Raw genomic sequence first — 26,345 nt, forward strand, 5'->3', positions numbered from 1 at the left:
ATAAATGAGAGGTCCATAATCTGAGAAAGGAAACAATGAATCAAGAAACTAAAACCCAGGTGCACATCTGCGGCACTATCTTGTTCCTGCCTCTTGCCATCTCAGAGGTATGGCGACCACAGACAAAAAAGAGTTATCTCCCTTACCTTCTAGAAATTTCCGGAACTGTCCAGTTAATTTTTCATTCTTCATTTCTTCCCCTCATAGGAGCAATAGCGAGTCTCTAATATCACTGGCATGATGTGCTTGCTACAGGTGAACAGTAGGCACTGAACTGGTCTTGCACCATATGGGCTGTATTCAATAAATGGGAGGTCCATAATCTGAGAAAGGAAACAATGAATCAAGAAACTAAAACCCAGGTGCACATCTGCGGCACTATCTTGTTCCTGCCTCTTGCCATCTCAGAGGTATGGCGACCACAGACAAAAAAGAGTTATCTCCCTTACCTTCTAGAAATTTCCGGAACTGTCCAGTTAATTTTTCATTCTTCATTTCTTCCCCTCATAGGAGCAATAGCGAGTCTCTAATATCACTGGCATGATGTGCTTGCTACAGGTGAACAGTAGGCACTGAACTGGTCTTGCACCATATAGGCTGTATTCAATAAATGGGAGGTCCATAATCTGAGAAAGGAAACAATGAATCAAGAAACTAAAACCCAGGTGCACATCTGCGGCACTTAGGGAATGTACGTGCACACTATCTTGTTCCTGCCTCTTGCCATCTCAGAGGTATGGCGACCACAGACAAAAAAGAGTTATCTCCCTTACCTTCTAGAAATTTCCGGAACTGTCCAGTTAATTTTTCATTCTTCATTTCTTCCCCTCATAGGAGCAATAGCGAGTCTCTAATATCACTGGCATGATGTGCTTGCTACAGGTGAACAGTAGGCACTGAACTGGTCTTGCACCATATAGGCTGTATTCAATAAATGGGAGGTCCATAATCTGAGAAAGGAAACAATGAATCAAGAAACTAAAACCCAGGTGCACATCTGCGGCACTATCTTGTTCCTGCCTCTTGCCATCTCAGAGGTATGGCGACCACAGACAAAAAAGAGTTATCTCCCTTACCTTCTAGAAATTTCCGGAACTGTCCAGTTAATTTTTCATTCTTCATTTCTTCCCCTCATAGGAGCAATAGCGAGTCTCTAATATCACTGGCATGATGTGCTTGCTACAGGTGAACAGTAGGCACTGAACTGGTCTTGCACCATATAGGCTGTATTCAATAACTGAGAGGTCCATAATCTGAGAAAGGAAACAATGAATCAAGAAACTAAAACCCAGGTGCACATCTGCGGCACTATCTTGTTCCTGCCTCTTGCCATCTCAGAGGTATGGCGACCACAGACAAAAAAGAGTTATCTCCCTTACCTTCTAGAAATTTCCGGAACTGTCCAGTTAATTTTTCATTCTTCATTTCTTCCCCTCATAGGAGCAATAGCGAGTCTCTAATATCACTGGCATGATGTGCTTGCTACAGGTGAACAGTAGGCACTGAACTGGTCTTGCACCATATAGGCTGTATTCAATAAATGAGAGGTCCATAATCTGAGAAAGGAAACAATGAATCAAGAAACTAAAACCCAGGTGCACATCTGCGGCACTATCTTGTTCCTGCCTCTTGCCATCTCAGAGGTATGGCGACCACAGACAAAAAAGAGTTATCTCCCTTACCTTCTAGAAATTTCCGGAACTGTCCAGTTAATTTTTCATTCTTCATTTCTTCCCCTCATAGGAGCAATAGCGAGTCTCTAATATCACTGGCATGATGTGCTTGCTACAGGTGAACAGTAGGCACTGAACTGGTCTTGCACCATATAGGCTGTATTCAATAAATCTGAGGTCCATAATCTGAGAAAGGAAACAATGAATCAAGAAACTAAAACCCAGGTGCACATCTGCGGCACTATCTTGTTCCTGCCTCTTGCCATCTCAGAGGTATGGCGACCACAGACAAAAAAGAGTTATCTCCCTTACCTTCTAGAAATTTCCGGAACTGTCCAGTTAATTTTTCATTCTTCATTTCTTCCCCTCATAGGAGCAATAGCGAGTCTCTAATATCACTGGCATGATGTGCTTGCTACAGGTGAACAGTAGGCACTGAACTGGTCTTGCACCATATAGGCTGTATTCAATAAATGAGAGGTCCATAATCTGAGAAAGGAAACAATGAATCAAGAAACTAAAACCCAGGTGCACATCTGCGGCACTATCTTGTTCCTGCCTCTTGCCATCTCAGAGGTATGGCGACCACAGACAAAAAAGAGTTATCTCCCTTACCTTCTAGAAATTTCCGGAACTGTCCAGTTAATTTTTCATTCTTCATTTCTTCCCCTCATAGGAGCAATAGCGAGTCTCTAATATCACTGGCATGATGTGCTTGCTACAGGTGAACAGTAGGCACTGAACTGGTCTTGCACCATATAGGCTGTATTCAATAAATGGGAGGTCCATAATCTGAGAAAGGAAACAATGAATCAAGAAACTAAAACCCAGGTGCACATCTGCGGCACCTAGGGAGTGTACGTGCACACTATCTTGTTCCTGCCTATTGCCATCTCAGAGGTATGGCGACCACAGACACACACACAGACAGACAGACACTCTCTTTTATTTATATGTATATATATATATATATATATATATGTTAGAAAAGCTACAAGCATCTTTTTCAATGGTTCACTGAAAAACACACTGTCTTTGGCTCATGAAAGGTTCATCCCTACTGGTGGTGCATTCAATCCATGTCTCCACTGTGTGTAAGAATATGAATTACATCTCTCATCAAAGCCTCCAGTCATGCCTTTCATATTCTTTTACATACTTTCTTGACATGGATTTAATACCATACAAGCCAACAGCAGTCTCTACAAAAAGAGTGCCTACCACAATCTAAAGTGTGCATGTGTTTTTCTAGTGAGTAGATACAAGAAACTTTTAAAAATTAACCTATTATACCTTTGCTTACCATAATATGTAAAAGTTCACAGAAAAAAGTTAATAGCTAAGCCTAGAACTTAATGATAAAATAAATCCATGGCTAGTGTCTCCTTAAGAAATCAGCAGAAGTTGACTGTTGCTTTAAACTTCTTTTGTTAACATTAATCTACAGGCATTGCCTCCTCCCCACACTTACCATAATCTGCAGAAGTTGAATGACTCATATCTAGTGGGATACTCCAAATTCTAATGTTTATTCTATGTGCACTTAATCTAGGTGCTTATCATATCATACAGAAGTTGATTGAAAAATTACTCCATATTTCAAAACTGGAATAGATACAGTTGTATGTACTATCTCCTTACACTTACCATAATCTTCAGAAGTTGAAGCAAAAATTGTAAAGACATCTTCATAGCCAATAATAGCAAAAGACATGGTGGTGTATAGGGCCACACTATGTCTCACACCTCCAATACTGCAACAACAAAAAGAATGCAATAAACTTATGTCAAAACAACAATAATGAAGATTTGTTTTTAAAGTTCATGACAAAAAAATGGATGTCGTACAGACAAAAATGAGACCCTAGCCATATCATTATGTGTACAACTTTCTAATTTCTTTTCTTTTCCATCTGTAATTCTACAGACTGACACATTTTGCTCAAACATTAACAAAGATTACAGGTGTATAACATTTGTGTGCGTTTCTGTGTGCGTGTGTGTGTGTGTGTGCGCGCATGCATCTGTCTGTGTGTTTGTTTGTGTGTGTGAGTACAGAACACATGTTGGAACCAACGGTATTTATTTACATACAAGGCAATAACAAATAAAAGACATGCTAGATAATCTTGAGGGCAGTAAAGTGTGATGAGATCAGAGAGGGTGAAAATGACAATGAGCATGTTGGAGTGGTGCGCTGACTTCAGCCAGCCTCTAACAGCAGTGAAGACTGATCCAAAACAGATAAACCCCTGGACTGCCCACCATTTTAGCTTTGTGTACAGTGCCATGGTACTGCTGTGTACCGGGGAAAAGTGGGACATCACCTGTCAGCTGCTTTTAAACTACAGTGGTACCTGCGATGTGTGGTCCCTCTGATGAGAGGACACCTCCCTTTAAAGGACACATTCTGAGGTCCTTTTGTCTATTATCTCTACCAAAATAAACCTGTCATGACAGGCCACCTGCAATGTAGGGACACTTTTTGCTGGTCCCAAGGGTGTCCTTTCATCGCAGGTACCACTGTACTACAGTAGTCTTGTGTGTGTGTGAATATTTGCATGAAATTACAGACAAATGGGTTATTGGCATTGCTTATATTTTCACCAAAATATAACATATCTTTATTTTCTTGCCCATTTCTTACTTATCGATATTCCGACAAACAACACTCCATATTTTGAGAAAACGTCAACGTAGACAACATATGCGACCCACTCCCACAAAAGGATAACAAAGTGTCATTTTTGACATTTGGACTTTTTGGTATCCCTTGAAAGAGAAGATAACAAGCTTTCAGATGGTCTTTATTAAAAGTGTCTATTGTTTAGCATTGATGAGATATAGCAATTTAAAGTTGGCTAAAACTCCAGCGGCCATTTTGAGAAAAGCAGGTGTGAAGGTAACAGGAGTAAATTTGCAAAAAAATCCCTAGCAACAGGGTTTTTAGTTTAACTTCTAAAGCTGAAAGTGACTGATAATGATTAGATTTAAATTTTTTTAAATATGCATCACAAAAACTGAAAATGATATTTGATTTTAAGCACAAAAAGCAAAGAAAGAAACAATGATTTGGGGAGAAGTAGTCCTTGTTTGGGGGTTAACTCATTCGCGTTGTATCAGACTTCCTAATCCGACAGCTGTGCTTTGCGTTGCCGGCACCTCGGATGTTACGATTCGACGTATGTAACAAATTTTTAACGGTGTGGACGGCCCCGCTGACCAAGGGAAACAACCCCCGCAGTAAACTTCTGCCTGCCTACAGTGGTACCATTCACTGTAAACAGTTCCTTCCCTTCAATTGTTGGGAATAATGTTTGATTTTTTTGACGGTGTGCGACCCACATGTTTTGACTTTTCTAAGATGGCGAATCGTTCTGCTACAAGACGTATTAACTTGAAAAGAGTGCTAGAACTTGTTATTCATGACGGTTCTGATCTTGACCTTAGTGATGATGATAGTGGAGATGATATTTTAGATTCTGGTGACAAGTTTGTGCCAATGGACGATGATTTGGATGATGATTCGGACAATGAAAGTGTCGATCATGACATTGTGTATGATGAACCCATGACATAGAAATTGTTTTTGTTTTTTTTTGCTTCAAAGAGGTAGTTTGACTGGATGTGAAGACAACAAAAGGTATGTTCTTTCAAATGTTTCATATATTTTCTAAAAGAGCAAGTTTCAATCTTTGCAAAAATGTAAGGTAAGTAAGGTTATCTTGTGTTGTTGATTTTTTTTGATTTTTTGGGTCAAAATTGTGCGCCGGGAGGGAACACGGGGGACAATTTAGACGCGCCCCGAATGAGTTAAAGGGTGGTTTTTTCGCGTCTGCAGTATAATAAAACCTCATCTATATTATAATACGCGTGGGCTTTTTCGCCGTGTGGACGTATCGCCTACCAAACCCCGCCGATTTGGCCCATGTCCCACGGTTTTTCCCGTAGGATCGGATCGCGCTGAACACGATGCGCCGGGTTAGATTAACGAGTTCGAAAGCGAAATGGCCTTTTGAGGCTTTTCGGCGAAAAATTTCGTAGCAGACCAAATATCCCAGCTATCCCATTGGCCGAAAGCGAACCGTCTGACTAAACACTACGCGACTGCACCCCAGACGAACCTAGCCGTGTGTTTTATTTCTCTGACTTAAAACTCGGTACAAAGTATGATAATGTTGTGAAGATACTGGATATATAAAAAATATTACACGTACATGCTTTAGTTTGATCGAGGCCCTGCAAGGTAGTGCAAGGTCGCGTGCGGTCGCACAGTCTTTAGTCAGACCCAAAGCGGGGACATCACTCGGGGGCAGCTGTCAAATCTGCCGCGTGTTGCATCGACTCCATATCTTTGATCGACTGCTGGATCCTACAACTGGCTCTACAGGTAAATCCCATTGATCAGTCTGTAAAACTTTCTTATAGTGTTCCTATCCTTGCTGTATTCTGCCACAGGGGTTATACTATAGAGATAGAGAATTTGCAACATTATTCGCCACGTTTCTCAGTCTCCCCCGCCATTTTCATTTGAGTCTTGACACGCCACGGCTGAACTGCAGTGCAGGATTTTCGCTCTTTCAACGCTGCATTCTTTGGTTGTTTTCTAACCCAGGCATAGGTTGTCATTTAGTTACAATATGTGTTTGAATCAATATATATTTTAGATGTTTTAGATTTCCATTTCGTAAAAATCTATGACCCATGGTATAGGCCATACAATACATGAGGGGGGAGGGAGGGCGGTGCTATTACCTGAAAACAGCACACACACGTGCCATTGGACATACCTTTTTGGCTCACGTAAGTGTAGCCTATGCGATCGTAACTTTGTCTGTCTGTGCGTGTGTGTGTGTGTGCGTGTGTGCGTGTGTATGTCTGTGGTAGAAACTTTAACATTTCGTCATTTGAAGACGTCACATTATGGCGTAAGAGGGTTAGACGTCACGCGAAGGAATTACTGAAAGTCTCGGTCATTTTGGCTCATTATTTTGAGCGGGCCGAGACTAGTTGGAAGGCACTATGGCGGAAAAGAGAGTTATCTTTTCATGTCTTGGCGTCTCAAATCTTATTAGTCAGAAAGCGCATGCACGTAGTCTCGACCAGCGCGTGGTGTGCTTCTTTCTGAGTACTTTACGTCACAAATTGTACTTTACGTACTTGATGATGACGTAAGTTAATTGTATGTGTTCTATTTCGTTGACTGAGCACGGCCGGGACCAGTTGGCGTGAGCACTGGGATTTCGAGTTTAATTCGACATGTCAATGCATCGCAGTATGAAATAATACAGGTAGGAGGTTAGTCGATATCGACCAAAGTCGATAAGTGCATTCTTCACTATGGTATTGAGTCTGATTTCGTCGTCCATCTTGAATCAAAAAGCACTCTTCTTACCAAAAAAACAAAAACTTCGTTGCGAGCTACGGCGAAGCTTCGCATGTCAAAACTTGAGAAGCGATGTTGGGGTCAAAATACCACGCCGTTTTTGGTATTAAGACTTTGCGAAGCTTCGTGTAGTCGACTACGGGCTCAATTAAGGACAGGCTTAACCCAATGCCCCCTGAACCGCCCGGCATGGCCCGCCGGAAGTGCCCTATGAAATCCCTGAAACGCCCGGCATGGCCCGCTAAACACTAGGTCACCTACTTTCACTTTCGCTTTGAGCCTTACCCATAAGGCCTTGCGACCGGATGTGATTAATGCACTTCCTTCCGGCTGCTTCATTCTAGCGTTTGCAGAGTTTGAATCGATGGGATAGTGTGTTAGCTGTGAATTTTCAAAGTTTGAGATTTTTTTGTCTGACAAAAAGGCGTTGAACGAAGGTTTAGAAGTATGGTGTTCGATCATGGGGAACTCAGATGACGATTCTGACACGCCTTTTGAAGGTTTTCTACTTTGAAAGGGGATGAGTCTGACATCGATCTGGGTGTTGTTATTCGACAACAGGACTTTCGGGAGGATATTTCTGGGAGTTTTCAACATATATTGGACGTTTTTGAAGAACACTTGCTGGATTTTTTTTTTAAACAACATTTAGTACATCGGAAGTGGACAGAACATACTTGCATATGAAACTATAGTGTATTCTCGAGTTATTCTGTCATCTTCTATATAAATGTGAGTACTCTATGATTTTATATGAATTGTTTTGTTTTGTATGTGTGCATGTTGTGCGGAGTAGTTTCCCTTTGCTCAGGATTTAGAAGGCTGCCTGCCATTTTTTTGTCAGGGGGCATTGGGTTAAGTAGGCTAGATCTAGATCTAGTGTCTCGCTTTCTTACACAGTGTCACCTATGCTTACTGTGTGTGTGTGTGTGTGTGTGTATGTGTGACGGAGTGATTGAAATCCGAGACCATGCTAAACTAGCATGGGGAGATGTCAAGAAAATAAGGTGGATGCGACAACAGCAGTGCTCCCTTTGGTGCCAAGACATTGTTTGTCGTAAAGGCAGTATGCACAGATGCGTTGTCATGTTGCAGCAAAAGGCCTCGAATACATGTGTTTCGACGGTGTTTTTGCCAAGCCTCGACTACTTTAGGCGGCATAGCAGTCAGACATGACTGACATAAGGATCTTTTCTCATTATCTGTTCAACCGCGCTAATGTTTTCAAGGATAAGGGATAAAATGAGTAGACCAGGGTGGGTATCATTTTCGAGGCTTCGGGGTTTAAAATTGCTGTACCAGTTTTACAACACAGCTCTGCAAAGAGCGTTCATCACAAAACATTTCACCAAACTTGCATGCAAATCGGCATCTTTTAACCCATATTGTGTAGCTATTTTATGTCATGGCTCGGAAGTCGCGATTTTGAGGTTTATGGCGCAATCTCATACATTGCGCGGTCAGTAACTTCCTGAGTCGATTATATGGAAACGAAATAACTCTGGAACTTCATTTTTTGTGTCAAGCCTCACGATAGTCCACTATTTGACGGCATGATTTTGTATTTAACGCCATATTGCCAGGAGTCTTGATTCTAAAAAATAATGGAACAGCCCTCGTAGTGTACCTGTCGAAGAAAAGTTGAAAGTTTAACCGGCTTCTGTGAAACATGGGTCAGTGCTACTTTGCGGTGAAACAATTTTCTTCAGTGTTGTTGCCAGCCTAAGTAGACAATAGGTCATTTGGACCTCCCTAAAAAAAAAACAATAGGTCCAAATGTCCTGGCTTTAAAAAAACAATAGGCCCAAATTGTACCGCCATACCTTTGATACATGCAATGCAAAATAACTTACTGTCCGGAGTTTAAATCTATCTTTTTACACAAAAATGACAATAAAGCCATTGAACAATGATAACACTTTATTATCTGATTCCTGGCCTACCCTTTCCAATACAATGCCCGGTGTGCGAATGTAGGGATCCTGCCTGATCTTCGCATTACCATGCCGTAGTATTAATATTGATGAACTTTCCGCTGTTTGCGCCGTTTTCGGTAAATAGGTACACCGGCTGGATCGGGTATTTCCGTAAACGCAGCCTCGAGTGTCAATGACGACAAACACGGACTCGGCACTGAGTGCATTTTCACTCGTAGCGAACATGAGCATTTCGATCGGGGTTTGTTTTCCGACTTTGCAACTCCCATTCCATTCATTGCAGACCTTGTCCGCCTTGTACGAATATGTATCGGTCAGTTGACCACCAAAACGTAAAAACTATTGGTCCATCGACCGGACAAGGCTAGGTCCATCAGAGACCGAAGACCGAGGCCTGGCAACAACAGTTTCTTATTTCTTAACTAATTTCATCAGCATTTGTTGCAAAATGAAATGATGAGGGAAGAGAATCTCATAAGAACTTCTCTTTTTCGTCCAGCACTTTCAACGGTTGTGTTCTGTCTTGAAAAATCCGATGACCGCAAAAAATCGTCCATTACGATGGTGGAAAACAATGAAAGTGGCCATTTTTTTTGCTTGTAGCCTAAATTTAGTCGCCTGTTTCGTCGGTACAAGCATGTCATCGCCATTCGTGCATACAGTGTTCCTCACAGTAGGCGGCATTTTTTGTTTGTTTGCTTGCTTAACGCCCAGCCGACCACGAAGAGCCATATCAGGGCGGTGCTGCTTTGACATATAACGTGCGCCACACACAAGACAGAAGTCGCAGCACAGGCTTCATGTCTCACCCAGTCACATTATTCTGACACCGGACCAACCAGTCCTAGCATGCACTAACCCCATAATGCCAGACGCCAGGCGGAGCAGCCACTAGATTGCCAATTTTAAAGTCTTAGGTATGACCCGGCCGGGGTTCGAACCCACGACCTCCCGATCACGGGGCGGACGCCTTACCACTAGGCCAACCGTGCCGGTAGTAGGCGGCATGCTTTGTTTACACGCCAACAAAGGTTTACAACACCCCAAGTTTTCGGAGGTCTTAAAAGGGGGGTAGTACTGTAAAATAAGGCATACTTACCTCAAAATCTGCACGAAAGAACTGTGTCGTATAGAACTCCAGCAAGAACTGATCTTGGATCGTTTCTCAACATTCTTGTCTTGCACTGAGGAAATGTCAGGGTTGACAGTGGCCCCATTCCCCAAGCCTGCTTTTGTTCCAGCCTCCAGGGCAGACACTTCCGGACTCTTCTTACCAGGACCTGCAGCTCTACCCTCCTCTGTCAGCTCCAACACTTTGCGGTGCTTTGACTGGTCACCATGAGAGTAGCTGCGTGTACGAAGCATGGGTACCAGCTCCTGGTCATCATCTGGTGATGTCTTCAGTCTGGGACTCAGGTTGTGCATGGATCTGGTCATGGTCATCTCCTCCAGCATGTGATCATTGCTGCTCTTCTCACTCTGTCGCTGAGCATAGTAGTACACCATGTCCGATTCACAGTGCAGTGTCTCCAGGGACATGCCGACTTTGAGGTGGGAAGGGATGGAGGTGGGGGACTGGAACGTCTGTATGGTCCCATGCAAGGGCTGGGAAGGAAAGATGTCCCTGGTGCTACTTACTACTTGTTTCTCTCCTTCAACTACACTCTTATCCTTCTTCGCTTCTTCCCGCGCATCTACATACAATTCTGTATTCCTGTAACACAGACAAAGGAGAAAGTCATCAAAACACAGAATTTAAACGATTACATGCTTGAAAGTATCCTGGGCAATATTCCTTTTCTTCAATACCAAAAAGCTGCAGATGAGAGAGTTATAAAGCAGAAACTAAGGAGATTGAACTCATCTTGACCATAGAAACAAAACAACATCAGTACATGCATTAAAACCTAGGAATCTCCATGCAAGATACCTATTACTTTAAAAGAAGAAAAGAAGAACTACAGAATAGAAGACCGACGCGAAACTAACTGAAACAGGTTTGTCATTGAACCTCTCCTATCCTGTAGTTATTCTTTCATTCTTCTCAGTGAAATGTCACAGCAGACTTCACAGTTGAAATCAATCTGCATTCGTTTTTTGTGTCTTCAGTCCAGGTGAGATTACTTTCCTGTGTATCTATATTGCTTCTAAATCTTCACTGAAGTTCATTACTTTGGGTAAAATTAACATTAGAATGCAAAAAATACAAGATACGCTTTCCATATCGGCTGTAACAGCACTTTTTTTTATAACTCATCTACTGTGAACAAAAACATTTACTCTCTTGGACTTATACAGCACATGTCAAACTTCACACTACTCAACCTCACCCCCAACCCACAACCACATCCGTTAAAATACTTCCTTCACCATCTCTTAATTGGTTCAATCCATGCGCTAGAACCATAGTATTAAAGAAAGTTGCGTTGTCAAAATGAAACCAAAACACTACGGCCACCATTTTTGTTTTCCTGAGCCTGAGCAGTAGCTTCAGAGGAGTCACAGAGGCGCTCACGTTTCGAACGTGTGGTGGCAAAACGTTCCCATGAAATGGCAGGCTGATGTGACGTTTCTGTTTGCAACAATGTTCTCAACATGATGCAAGATCTGAGGGTTTTTACATTTTGTCAAGTTTTGACCAAGATTGTAATAATGCTTTGATTTTCATCTTTGTGCAAATCACAATCACTCATTTTGACAGTAGACAGGCCACCACCTGAAAACTTACAGCACAACTTCTGGCTCATGAAATTTGAAAAAGACGATGATGAAAACAATCCCACACACAATGAGGCAGCACACACTGGGTAGCACAAATGGGTAGTCACCAAAAAAGCCATCAGCAGAAAATATGCTGGGGTACTTGGTAGCTGGAAGGGCTAAATATCCTGTGAAAGTGAGAGAAAAAAATCAATATAGCTGTTGACATCACAAAGTAAGTACACATTCTTTTAGAGTGCTTTCAGGTGACAAAGGGGACATGTTAAAAAAATACAAATTTATAGTATCGATGTCAAAGAAAAATTGACAATTTTAAATTGTAAATGACAATGTACTGTAGTGCCTTCATTTGACAACAGAAAACTGGACATGTGAGAGAAAATTGGTGACAGTCTAGAACAGTTCCAAATGATGAGACTGATAACGTTGCTCAGATTAGTGGCAGATTAGATGACTGATGCAGTTCTGTTCCTTGACTGAAATGTTCAGTGTCGAGCTTTGACATTTAGCATGGTTTCAAAATAAGAAACATCAGTCCTCTTTCAGGTCTTTTTGACTTCTATGTGTCATTTCTTTTCAAAGTATAGTTGTCTTTTCACTCTGAATCATATCCATCAAACTTGTTTATTGCTTATTAACTCTTTTTGAGAGAGACAGGTACACTTTCCTTAAAACACTAAAAAAAAACAATAAATAGATTATAACATCCTCAAATACAATGAACAGGTTATTTTTTTAAGCTCAGTGGTCTGTTAGGAGTCTGACAGATAAAGTACAACGTTTAAACAAACAAACTAACAAACACACACAAAAAAAGTTACAGCATAAATTGACAGTTTAGCCCAGACCAAAGAATGCTGGATTAAACATTATCCCCCCAAAATACCTCCAAGTGTAGGTCCAAGAATGAGTCCAGACCCCCAGGCAATGGAAATGACAGACATGTGAAAAGCCTGATTGGTGTTGTCTGACACTTCATACAGAACTGTTTTAGCTACTCCCACAGTACCTGTAAACAGACAGAACAGTTTTAGTCACACCAACAGTGCATGTAAACCAACAGTGCATGTAAACACACAATGTTTTATCCACATGTCATTTACAGTACAGCCTAACCTGCCCTGGCGACCACCTCTCAAAAACAACCACCCAAACGATCCATGACAATTTTTGTTCAAAAGTATTATTATTTACCTTCCCATAGCTACCTTCCCACTTGTCTATATGGTCTCAATTTGGTTGGTCCTTTGGGTGCAGTTATAGATAGGTTTGACTCGAACATTTTAATAATACATTTTCATTTGATTAATATACTTACCCGAATCATATATATGCATTGACCTAGTCTTAGATGCTTATCGTCTGAAAAATCCGCTACCCCTCAAGTTAAGGGAAGCAACCCCTCACAAAAAACACAGACTCAGTGAGTTAGTCAGTTGGTTAAGTCCATGGGGGTTGTCTACCCTGCCACAGGTGGCACCGCCAACTACCGGAGTGAACACACGTGGTCGTATCATGCGACTTTAAAAGAATACATAGAAACTATAGTGCGGGGATGGTAGGGAGGGACTTAACTATGTGATTCGGTATCTCTCTCTCTCTCTCTCCTCTTTCTCTCTCTCTCTATCAGTACAGAAAGATGTCTTTATAATGAATTTTCAGAATGTATTCCAAATGAGTGTGGTCTATTATGTAACTATACATCCGTAGATGCCTTTCATTTGTTTCATGAATTTTAATACTACAGCAGTCCTTGCAATGTACGGCCCCCCCGCGTAGTGGCCACCTGACATTTGCGCCCCCCCCCCCCTCCCCCTTAAACGGCCACCTGCAAAACGTGGACACTAATTTTCGGTCCCAACAGCAGGTCATACCAGAACAAATTCGATAACAGAGCAGTCCAGCTCTTGGTACAAAGGTCACAGCCGCAAAGGCGTGATGACAGTCACTGATAACTTGAGTGCACGTGTACCCATCAGTAGGGGGGGGTAGTTTTGGTCAGGAGTGGAGTACATGCGAAGATGCCAACATGAAAATGCACTATGCCCTTTATTCTTGTCTGTTGGACGTAAACAACAGATGAAGGTCCTGAGCGAAAGAGAGTGAAAATTCGGCCACAGTTCTCAGCATCACGTGTCTGTGTAACCTCTTTCATTGACAAGATACTCTTGTTTCCCCTCAGCCTTGACCAGTGAGTGGGTTGCCTAATCTGTGAACCCTTCAGTTGTCTTGCTTTGTCAAAAGTTAGACACAGTTGCTCTGAGTGAACAGAGCAGCTGGCCTCAATTAGCTTACACCTCTCTGGCCACAGCCCCAAACAGTACATGGCTGGGGGAAGGGAGAGAAAGAGAGGGGGGGGGGGCAGCTGGCTAAGCTCAGTGGGGTGTCTGGTGTCACTGTCAGCAGGAAGAGCATTGGAGAGAAATAGAGAGGTGTACTCTTCCACACAATTTCCAAGCATCAGTTAATAATACATTGGCTTGGGGTAGGCAGTGAGGGAGAGGGAGAGTGGTGTTGTGTACAGTGTATTTCGGACTGAAGAGTGAAAAGTCACTGCCACAAGATCGGCATGCAGTCAATAAAGCCAGACAAGAAGAATGATTAGGACATGCAGCTCTATCTGCTGCTTTTTATTCAAACTGGTTTTCAAGCTTATTCTCGCAAAGCATCTGCACACGTGCCTCTGTGCTGTGTTTGGGGGCTGGGCCGCTATTGCGCGGGGCCGCTATTGCGCGAATCTAACCCTAACCCTAACCCTAAAGATTCGCGCAATAGCGGCCCCGCGCAATAGCGGGCCGACCCCTGTGTTTGTGTGGCTGCTTTCGTATGATGTCAGTGCATGGTGAGCGCGTTCACTGCCGTGAGGATTTTTTTATCTCTTCTTTTCAACATCATTCATACAAATCATTTTTTACAGAAAGTTTAAAGAAATATTAGGAGTTTGTTGTTATTGTTTAGTAGCCACAAGAAGTGGTTAACATAGACTCAATCTTGTTGTTTGTGTGTCTCTGTGTGAGTGTATGGGGGAGGGGGTGGTGTGGTGAAATGGACCCGTCGGACTCACGAGTGATATCTTCCGGGCGGCCGGGAATCAATATGAGGCTTAGGAATGGCATGAACCTCGCTGCCTCTACGTGCAGTAGCTAGTAACAGTAGGAATAGCGCCTTTCTAGTTAAATTGGTCAGACTCGCTGCCTGTAGCAGCTCAAAGTCAGACGAACGCAAGTATTCGAGGACCAAAAACAGGTCCCACTTAGGGACTGGAGTGCGGTCTCTGGCTTCGTTCAGGGCAGCGCCCTTGATGACGCCCCAGATAATTCCGCCATTGATGGAGTGACCAATCTGCTTCAAAGTAGAAGAGATTGCAGAGCGTCTCACTCTAAGTGAGGCAGCAGAACTGCCTTGCGAAGAAAGGAAAGCCAGATGATTGGCTACATGAACTGATCAGGGAGAGACCGAGCTCAAGCCTTTCTCCAGGCACCATTTGGACCATGCTGCCCAATGAGATGCATACACCGAAGAGGTGGATGCTCTGTGAGCCTTCTGAACCAAGTCGAGCGTCAAGTCCGTGGCACCTGAGCGTCTCAATGCTGATCGAACAACCTCCACACGTGAAGGTTGAGCGAACTGAGGCTCTTCGTGCGGAACACCCGTTCTTGGCTGGACCAGCTCTCCTCTTGCCAGGGCAAGAGGAATAGGTGGACCGTGTGCCAGCCGTAGTAGATCCGGAAACCATGCCTGAGCTGGCCAGAGCGGGGCAACCAGAAGCAGGGACGGCTTTTCTAGGTCCGCCTTCCTGCTGACTCGTCCGAGCAACGGGAAGGGGGGAAAGGCGTATGCTTCCAGTCCTTTCCAGGAGATTTCCAGAGCATTGGTTTCCCAAGCTTCTGGATCTGGAAAGGGGTACACAAATACCGGTAGCCTCTTTGAGAACCTGGTCGCAAAGAGGTCTACCATTGGCTTCTGCACTATGGACCACAGGCGTAGAAGAGCGCTGTGAGTGATGGTCCATTCTGACTGCAGGACGCGGCCTGAACGACTGAGAGCGTCTGCCAGAGTGTTGACTCCCGGAAAGGTAATTTGCGGTGAGCGAGATCTGGTGTTGTTGGCACCAGATCAACACTTCGCAAGTCTTGTTCAAAAGCGAGGGCGACCGGGAGCCACCCTGCTTGTTCACATAGGCTGCCACTGTCGTGTTGTCTGTAAACAGACGGACATGCTTGCCTTGGAGAACCGGGAGAAACTTCACGAGTGCTTCTTCTGTCTTCTTCTGCGTTCGTGGGCTGAAACTCCCACGTACACTCGTGTTTTTTGCACGAATGGAATTTTACTTGTATGACCGTTTTTTACCCCGCCATTTAGGCAGCCATACGCCGTTTTCGGAGGAACTTCACGAGTGCGAGAGCCACTGCCTCCAGCTCTAGCAGGTTGATATGCCAGAGCTTCTGGAGTGGTGCCCACTGGCCGGAAGCCGTGAAGAGGGCTGTGTGAGCACCCCATCCCGACAGAGAAGCGTCTGTGACGAGGTCTGTGTCGGGAGGAGGCAACATGATCGGAACACCCTGACAGATCCATTCTGGTTCCATCCACTGAAGGGTCGTGGCGTGGAACCAGTTCTGGAGAGGGACTAGAGCGTTCCAATTGGTGATATGGAAGTCCACAAGAGATTTCAGAGCTAGTTGAAAAGGCCTCTTGTGTACTCTCCCCAGAGGGACCAACAGCAGTGGAACAGGCACCTGTGCTAGACCGCTGCCCGTGGGGGCGGGTTTAACCAACAGTTGAGCCATGTGAAAGGCCACCGAAGGAGATTCCTCAAACCGAAAGTAATGAGAATCCTCCTTTGCTGCCTGAAAATCATCGGCTGCCGAAGGCGGGCCAGAGGCAGAGGGTGCCGATGACGACGCGCCTTCGGGAAAGTACCTGGATGTGACTTCCGCCGCAAGTTCGATGGCGTCTCGAAGCTTGGACGGAAATGTGGTACGTGCGGACTCAACTGTTGTTGACTGAAAGTCAAGAACGGAAGCAGAGTCACTAACACCCAGAGAAGAAAGCCCATGGGGAGCTTGACAGGGCATAGAATGACCGTAATCAGCATTCCCAGACACAGCAGTGCAGTCGGTGTAACCGGAAACGGTAGGCTCAACTGACCGGATGTTCTCTTGTACCAGCCCATGCATGTGCAGAGGGAGGTGGTACGAAGAGGCAGCGACTTCCTGTTGTGTGTCATCAACCGGAAGTGTGAAGTCACTGTGGCCGAAGCCGGACGTGACAATCGCTGCGTGGACTGCGGCCGGAAGCCATGCCCGAGGGCCAGTCCGTGTTCCTGTCCCTCTGCGAAGCCTGAGCGAACGACTGAGGGCGGAGCACACGTACCTTGCATGGAGTGACCATGCATTGACTGAGTCCCCGAGGGGACATGCGTATCCAAACCATGTCTCGAATTTCTGGAAGAAGAGAAGAGAGCAACGACGCCACCAGAGAAGAATGCTCTGGTGGCAAAATGGCCGGTGAAGTAGATTGTGTTGCCGAAACAACGTTAGCTTCACCAGGAGACGAAATATGACCCGAGAAAAGAGTACAGCAGACTTCCACTAACTCGCGGTCTTTGGGGTCCAAAGATTTTTGATCGCGATATATCCGATTCGCGATGCAGTTTGGGGTCCAATTAAAGGGAAGAAACCGCGTTCTCTTCCGAGTCCGAGAAAAACGTGGTTATTTCCCTTGTTGGTCACAAAAAGCCTGTGAGCGTCACGTTGGCGTGTGTGCGTTTGCCATGTGAGTGCATGTGTGTGTGTGCGTGTGTGTGTGCATGTGCGCACGCACACCTGGCATGTGGTTGTGCTACAATGTTCATGTGTATGTGTTACTGCGTTTCTCGCAAGTGTGACGCTTCTGTTGGCAACTAAGTTCTCAAAAGATTAACTGCGATGACATGTTTTCTTTTATCAGCAGATGACGATTTCTTTTCTAAGTTTTTCTCTGACTCGTACGTCGTCACAAACTTACTAGTTAATCAGACACAGACGTACACTGTACGCGTATAGCGACTCACTGCTGCACGCACACACACACACTAACTGACAATGAACAGAACGCAAGTCATGGTGAATTACCACATTATTTTATTTCGTTTGGAAACGCGCACTTGTTACTTTATCAACACGCATGCACGCACACACACACACTGTCTCTGACACACAGACACTTTATCACACACAGTCTTTTCTGCGCTTACGTGCCCGTTGTATGGTTGGTCTAGCTTTCTCTCATTTGCAATCGTGTAATGTATACATGTTGGGTTTAGCGCTGGTCTTATATTGACAACATACTATTTGACACCAACGATAGTTAGATCAGAATGATTGGTGGATCAAAATCATTGGTTGACGTTTACATTTTTTGATGTGTCAGTTACATGGATAAGCTTTTTTTGTTTTGTTTTGCTTTGTGCGAGTCTGAGTTGACACGCGTTTTGTCTTTGGCAGAAAGCATGTAGATTTCTTCTTTGATTGTTTGCTTTTTCTGCCACCTGCTATAACGCAAGAAGCTGAAGCACTTCATGGCGCCTGTAGAAAATCCGGGGCGTCTAGCTGAGATCGCGATTAGCGGGACTCGAGTGTTAAATTGCATGCCTGACTAGATTGCAGAAGACTGAAGCGCAGTTTAAGCACTTGATTGGCGCCTGTGGCCACCCGGACCGTCTAGCAGAGATCGCAATTAGCTGGACTCGAGTGTTCAACTGGCCATACTGACTGGTCAGACACTTAACCTCTATAGGCACGTGGCCAATTTGACGATACCGATCGTGGTATGAAAGTTCTTGACTGAGTGGGGCACGTGCGCGTGAAAGGTTTGTTTTTCTTTTGTTCGCAGGTCTCGATCAACCCGTAATGTACACAACCTGAAAACACACACACACACGTACAACACTATTTGGAGAGACTGAGGGAGAGAAAGAGAGAGAGACTGATAAGATGAAATGACAATTTACTGCATGATGAAAGGCCATCGGACCCAGAGAGAGATAGCATGGTTATGATAGAAATTTTTTTCATGATCTGTACTATTTTTTGGCCTTTACGTGACTAATTTTGTAAACAAAATAAAAAATTAAATTTTTTTTAAAAGGTCGGTCCTGTTTTTTGGCGGGTCCAAGAGGTCTCCGCGATATAGCTGAATTCGCGATTTAGTGGACCGCGAGTTAGTGGAAGTCTGCTGTATTATTATCAGCATCTGATAAAAGAACAATGGGCTCGGCCGGTTTCTTCTTACTCTCAGAAGCGCTTTTACTGGGAGTACTTTTGACCTTTAGCTTCGAGCGTTCACCCTTGTCAGAGTCAGCCATTGCTGACTGAAAAAGTAAACAACATGCTACTGTGTAATATTAATACCAGTAGAACAGTGAAGTAAATTCGGTCAAAATACCAAAGCCAAAACAAAAAGGAAAGATCTCACCCAACAGGTGAGCAGAAGACGGGCAGGTGACAGGTAGGTCCCTTGCTCAAAGGCAAAGCACAACAGTCACCGGAGTGAAAAATTTGACGACCTCATCCGTTGATCTGAAAAAGTCGTATGATACGACCACGTGTGTTCACACCGGTAGTTGGCGGCGCCACCTGTGGCAGGGTAGACAACCCCCATGGACTAACCAACTGACTAACTCACTGAGTCAGTGTTTTTTGTGAGGGGTTGCTTCCCTTAACTTGACGGGTAGCGGATTTTTCAGACGATAAACATCTAAGACTAGGTCAATGCATATATGTGATTCGGAGTAATTGTTTGTTTGTTTGTTTGCTTAACGCCCAGCCGACCACGAAGGGCCATATCAGGGCGGTATTCGGAGTAAGTAATATGTAATTTAATGTACCTGTAAATGACTGATGTGGCGAAGAAAAAGATATTATATTGGCAGACATTCATACATGAGTATTTTAGTCACACCAACAGTAAATGTATACAAGTACAGGGGGATTCAACTACATCGCGAATTCGATTATATCGCGATGACATTCTTGGAGCACGAGAAAAAAAGCGAAAGACCTTTTACCGATGATTTTGTTAGTTTGTTTTTTTGTACATGTCGGGCTGTCAGAACAAGAACAAGAACGTTTAATGTCTTGGACTTATGCAGCACGGCTAAAACAAACACACACACGGTTCGGTGGCCATGCCACGTGCTGTATTCAAGCATAGACCAAATAGCCTGGACCGCCAACTCATCACGTGACCCTTCGAGGTTACGACTCTTGACTTTCAGGGGCGCGTCGCGTCCGGTTTGAAAGGCCAGCGATTCGAAGACAGTGAAAAGAAAGCACGCTCCAGTTATTTGTGACAATGGGAGGTGACAATGAACTGGATTTTCCAAAACTCCAAACTAAACTTAACGAAACTCATCGAAAAACATGTTCCATATGCACTTTTGCTGAGTTTATTTTAGCATTTTCAGAACTTACCTCGGCAACTTCGTCCATGTTTACAATCGACACCGGATATCACGCCCCCCTGATTTCTGAAAGGCTTCTAAGCGTAGGTTCCTAAATGCGAGAGGCCGCTACCTCGTAATAGAGAGAAAGAGCGGAGAGAGAGCTAGTTGGCGGTCCAGGATAAATTGTCTATGATTCAAGGTACATTCAGTAACCAGTCAGAATGGCTAGTCAGGCATGCAATAAATCACTTCAGACAGGCTAATGGATGTTCTGGGGGATCGGGTGGCCACTTAGGGGGCACATCTACCTGAACAATCACGAAAAATTGAAAAAAATTGTAAGCCTTTGTGATGAAGATTTTCTGATGGAAAAATGTTTGAATTTTTTGGAAATATCAGTTATTTTGCTTAATTTCAATAACTTTTTGTGAAATCGAAAATTTTTAATAAAATTTTCATTTGATTAATATACTTACCCGAATCACATAATAGCATTGACACACTTCGAGATGCTTAGGTCTGATAAAAGCTACCCGTCTAGGTATAAGGGAAGCAACCCCAACTAAAAAAGTGACAGCACCATGGTACTTGCCACCCGCGGTTGCCTCCCATTAGTGGGTGAACTACGTCACCATAGGTGCCTACCACGTGATAACCATCAATCGACTTATAGAATACTAAGAAACTATAAAGCGGGGCAGGCGGGAGGGAATTACCTATGTGATTCGGGTAAGTATATTAATCAAATGAAAATTTAATTAAAAATTTTCGATTAAATTACATATTCTTACTCCGAATCACATAATAGCAGATAACTCCAACAAGGTGGTGGGTAAGATCAAAAAAGTTCAAACTCACTCAAAAAACTGGAGAGGCATCATCCAGCCACCGCCAAGTCAGGAATGGACCATGATCCATCCTGGCAGAAGGCAGCAATAAGAATCGGAAACCCGATAAGTACAAAATCTGAGCGCCAGTAAACTAAGCGCAGGACGTCAACCAACCTCCTAGACCGTAAAACGGCCGAGGAGGAGGCCCGGGCCCTAGAAACATGAGCTCGGGCCGAGCAGAAGGGGAAGAAAAAGAAAGCTTTAACAAAGGTGGTGGGGAGATCCCGAGCCACTCTAAAGCCTTGCCAAAAAACTGACAGGAACTGGCCCACTGCCGACAGACAGAAAAGGACCGAGAACCATCCTGATGACGGCGCGATGACTCTCAAGCAAAAGTTGCAAAAGACAACAGCACTTCTTCCAATCTCCTGAACCGAAAAACAGCCCAGAAAGGGGCTCAAGTCTTGAATAAACCCGAGCCGAGTAGAGGGACAGACAAGCTGCCCCCCCCCCCCCCCTTACTATTGGAAGGAAATGCCAATACCCTGGAAACGACCATGCGTAAGGTTGGCCATTCATAAATGAAAAGGACCAACCTTCACGGAGACCGTAAGACAATCATGCCAAAGTATATAAACCTTGGGATGGAGTGAGGCCCGAAAGGCCTGAGAGATACCAGTCAGCTCCAGGAAGGAGTGACCCATCTCCAAGAAAGAGAGAGAGACAACTGAGTACAAGATACCAGAGTCCAACTCAAAGAGAAAATCTCAAAGGAGACGGTCACCCGTAGTCCTCTACCAGTCCATACGGAAGCATAGAGAGAGGTAAAAAGAGGAAGCAGCGGCCTACGATAAAGCGTAAGCCACCGGAAATGCGGAGATCACGGTGGCCAAAGCCGGATGTGACCGGTGACCCTAAACAAAATGACGAAAAGTCAGAGTGTTCGCAGAGCAGTCTGCTTGTAGGTAATTGAATGAAAATCAAGAACCCAAAACAGAAAACAAGACTGGAAAGGAAAAACGGAAAACCGTGAAGCCAACCAGTGTTAGAACGAGAGTTCTCAGGGAAAAGGGCCCGAAGTAGAATTCGCGGCAGACCAAACCCAGAAAAAAAAATTCCTGAGTTTGGCTGAAACGCCAAACACGTCTGATTACCTCAAAACCGAGAATCAGACACGGAAAACAACAGGCAAACGTCAGTAATAGTTGCAAGTGGTAGAAGGGTGACCGTACCACTGGCAACCCAACCCACCGGAAGTCGACCCGACTCGCCTCATGTCGGGATGAGGGAGAAGAGGAAGAGACCAAATCTAAAGACACGGGGACCGTAGTCGCCCGTGCCAGGCAGGAGACTATTACACAGGCTAAGGCTGGGAGCCATAACGCCCGTAGATTGGCCATAAAAGATGCTGGACTAAAGCCCGCACCAAGAAAACCGGAACATTAACTAGACCTCTGCCGAAAGGAGAGGAGTAGCCAACGAAGCTGAGAAAAGTGATAGGCCACAAGAATGACTCCACACCATGCATTGCCAAAATCTGAATGTAACTTCCGAGGCCAACTCAAGTAAACCTTAAGTTTGGACGAAACACCAGAACAAGTCCGATCGCTAGAGAAAGACAGAGTCAGACTCAGCGAAAGACCAACTAGGACCAAGTTCATAAGAGAAAGCAACAACCACCACCGCCGACGGAAGGAATGGCTGTTGCACCAGCTGAGGCTAAAAAACCCGGATGCCCTTAGGCCATCTGTTGTTCCGATAACACAGACTACAACGTCTGTGAAAGAAACAACCTCTCCGGTTAAACCTGAGCTGAGGACTTAGCCTGAAAGGGCTGAGTCTGCTAGGTAGAGCCTGTTTTGCTGCCTCAAAGCTTGAAGAGCAAAAGAAGAGACCTGAAGGTCCCTATGAGTCTCTATCTCCAACCTCCTGGCCTCCAAGCCGGGAAGCCGAAGAGAGACCCATCCACCGAGGGTGAAGAACTAAGGGAGTCTCTCGTTGATTCCGCATAAAGCTAGGAATGGGCGAGGAACAAGTGCCATCTGTACATGACCGCATTGACATTGTGCATGGACGACCTCCTCTGTTCTAAATTCACCCTAGCCAAGGTGGAGAAAGCGTCCCCTGCGTCCTGCTCTTACTGAGAGTAAAGGTCGCCAAGGACTCCGTAAAGGAGTGTCTCCTAAAAGGAGGCAAGTTCCAAAAGCTGTCTGCCCCTTCCTCAGAGGGGAAGAGAGTCCGCTCAGAGAGCAGGGGACTCAAATCGTTCCCCAAAGGCTTCGTACAAAACCGAAGGAGTTCCGGCGTGACCGGCAAAGGCGCACGCGGAAGGGCAAAAGACGACAGCAAATTCCACCTCATATGGGGTGAGGCTTGCCCTGGGACGCGCCTCTACCCCCGCCCGAAGACGACCTCTTGCCCGAACCACAGAAAGGGGCATGAGGCCTCTTGCGGGAAGCAGGGTGCGGCTGAACGGAGGTCTTAGTCTGCTTAGACTGAGCCTGCTTAGGCGCGGCCTGCTTCTGCTGCTTCAGTGACTGAAGAGCAAAGGAAGAGAACTGAGTGTCTCTGTTGCTCTCAATCTCCTGCTTCCTGGCATCAGAGGCCAGGTGGCAGAAGAGAGAGAGCCCTCGACAAAGGGCGACGAACGGAGGGTGTTCCTTGTCGACTCCTCAGTGACCTGGGAGTGGGCAAGGAACAAGTCCCTTCTGCACGTGCCGTGTGAGCATAGTGCAGAGAGGACAACCTCATCTGCTCTTCGTTCACCCTAGCAAGTGTCGAGAGAAGAGTGGAGATGTCTTCCGCATCCTGCTCTTTACTAAGAGTAAAGGGCACCAAGGACTTCGTAAGAGCCAGAGAAAGGGCTCTAAGGAGCGTCTCCGAAATGGAACTAAGTTCCAAGAGCTGTCTGCCAACTTCTACAGAAGAGGAAAGAGTCCGCTCAGAAAGAAGCAAACAAGAGTCCTTCTTCAAGGGCTTCGTGAGAAGCGGGAGAAGTTCCGGTGTGACCTGCAAAGGTGCACGCGGAAGGGCAAACAGCGAAAGTAAGTTCCGGGACAACTTTGGCATAGGCAACTTCCTCTGAGCCGCGGGGGGCACGAAGGAGGAAGCCTGAGCAGGAGAGGCGAGATATTCCAGTGCCAGTTCCGGAGCTGAACCGTGCGGAACCAGCAACGGAACTGAGACCGAAGGGAGACCACTGCCGGAAGGCATGGTCTTGGCGAAAAACCTTGAGAACTGAAACGCCACTGAGGGCAACTCAAGAAACCGGAAGTAGCTATCTTCCTCCTTCGCCAACCGGAAGTCAGCCATCGCTGAATGCGCGGCCACAGAGGGCTTTGCCGACGACGCAGATCCTTCCGGAAAATAGCGGGACGTGACCTCCGCGGCAGCCTCAAGGGCAACCTTGAAGCTGGCCGGAGCCCCCGAGAGCGTCTGCTCATCGTCAACGGACCTGGAGTCCGAAGCGACCAACGAAGGGGGGTGGCGCAAAGCCACCAGAACCCAAGAAAGGACGCTGCATAAAGAGGCCGGAAGACTGAAGTCCGTCCTGCTGGAAGTCAACCGAACTCATATCCTGACTAAGAGGAAGCTGAGCAGAGTCAAAAACCGAAGCTGGGGGACGTGAGGCATCAGCAGACCCCACCACCGAAGTGTGTGGCAGCTGCTGGCTCACCTGAGATCGGAGGCCCGTATGCCCGAAGGGCAAACCGTGTCCAACGTTCCCTGACGATCCAGAGGAAGCGGCAGGAAATGAACCGGAAAATCCGTTTAGAGTCGGAAGTGCAGCTGAAACAGCGGCGCTATGCCAGATCTGTTGCTGCACAGAGTGAGGGCTGAAGCCCGGAAACCTGTAGGTATGACCTTGAGTCAAACCGGAAGTGACAGTAGCCTGTGCACTCAAGGAATGACCTGTATGACCTTGAGTCAAACCGGAAGTGACAGTAGCCTGTGCACTCGAGGAATGACCTGTATGACCTTGAGTCAAACCGGAAGTGACAGTAGCCTGTGCACTCGAGGAATGACCTGTATGACCTTGAGTCAAACCGGAAGTGACAGTAGCCTGTGCACTCGAGGAATGACCTGTATGACCTTGAGTCAAACCGGAAGTGACAGTAGCCTGTGCACTCAAGGGATGACCTCTAATTCCGGCGGGAGCCGGAAGGACAGCTGCCGGAAACGGCTGCTGCGGTAAGGCGTGGTTCAGACCGGACGTGACAGTAGCCTGTGCACTAACCGAAGAACCACTACTTCCGGCCAGAGCCGGAAGCCCAGCTGTCGCGGACGACTGCTGGTGTAAGGCGAAGGTCGAGCCGGACGTGACAGTAGCCTGTGCACTAGCCGGTGACCCTCTACTTCCGGCTGGAGCCGGAAGCCCAGCTGTCGCGGACGACTGCTGGTGTAAGGCAAAGTTCGAGCCGGACGTGACAGTAGCCTGTGCACTAGCCGGTGAACCTCTGCTTCCGGGAACCGGAAGAGCAGCTGCCGTAAACGGCTGCTGCGAACACCAACCTTGCTGTGACCTTGTCCCCTGAGGGACATGCACTGTTACACTACCGCAAGCAGTAGGCAACGAGTGCAGGCCAAGAAGCGAAGACGAGGGTCCCGGCGGGGACAGTCCACAAACATCACGGTGGCCGGCAGTCTGGTCAAGGGCGGACAAGGTCACTGAAGGCCCGACATCAAAAGAGACACCAAGGAAAGAACGTCGCTAACCCCCAGGCGGGGGACGGTGCTGGCAACAGCGTCCGTCCGTGACATCTCCTCGCGGACGAGGCTTCGAATTTCTGGAAGCAAAGAGGAGATCAAAGTAGACACCAGAGCAGAAGCTCTGGTGCCACAACCGAAGACGAAACAGCGGCCTTAGAGGCAGACGCAAGCGGTTGAGAGCCGGACGGCAAACGTCCGGCGCAGAGATCGGTACCGAAAACGAAGTTTTACTCTTAGGGTCCGACACAATGATTATAGGATTCTTGCTAGAAGACACAGGTGCAGAGGATTTGGGCTTACACCCCTCTTTTGATCGCTGTCGGCCATGTTAAGACCGAGAGAAACAAGTAAACAAACAACTGAAAATAGCAAAGTCCGAACGGACGCAAAATTTCAGAAGCAAGCAAGCGCACACAACTAACACATGCGAAGTAGCTACCGAAAGGCAGCTAAGAACAAGCTAGAAATAGCGTTAAGCGTCCGCACAGACGAAAACAACAAAATAGCAAAGGCAACGTGCTAGCAAAAAATGGCGACCGGCAAGGAAGCCAACAACTACTAAGAACTTCAAAGTCCAACGGACTAGCGAAATTAACAGCAGAACAACAACAACAAGTCAAAGACTAAAAGGAAGGATCTCACCAGCTGCAAAGCCAGCAAGAA

The 26,345-nt window shown here is 45.7% G+C and overlaps 1 protein-coding gene across 1 annotated transcript in view; it reads right to left on the bottom strand.

Annotated features, from left to right (window-relative positions):
* The window catches only part of LOC138977045 (uncharacterized), a 100,855-nt gene that overhangs the window by 51,929 nt on the left and 22,581 nt on the right, over positions 1 to 26,345 (bottom strand). Inside the window, exons 6-9 of the mRNA XM_070349949.1 lie at positions 12,604 to 12,726; positions 11,725 to 11,884; positions 10,096 to 10,710; positions 3,321 to 3,427 (exon numbers count right to left, since the gene is read on the bottom strand). Of these exons, the coding sequence (XP_070206050.1) occupies positions 3,321 to 3,427; positions 10,096 to 10,710; positions 11,725 to 11,884; positions 12,604 to 12,726 (1,005 nt within the window). The remainder of the gene's footprint in view (positions 1 to 3,320; positions 3,428 to 10,095; positions 10,711 to 11,724; positions 11,885 to 12,603; positions 12,727 to 26,345) is intronic.

Source organism: Littorina saxatilis, linkage group LG9, assembly GCF_037325665.1.
Source record: "Littorina saxatilis isolate snail1 linkage group LG9, US_GU_Lsax_2.0, whole genome shotgun sequence".
NCBI classification, from domain to species: Eukaryota; Metazoa; Mollusca; class Gastropoda; order Littorinimorpha; family Littorinidae; genus Littorina; species Littorina saxatilis.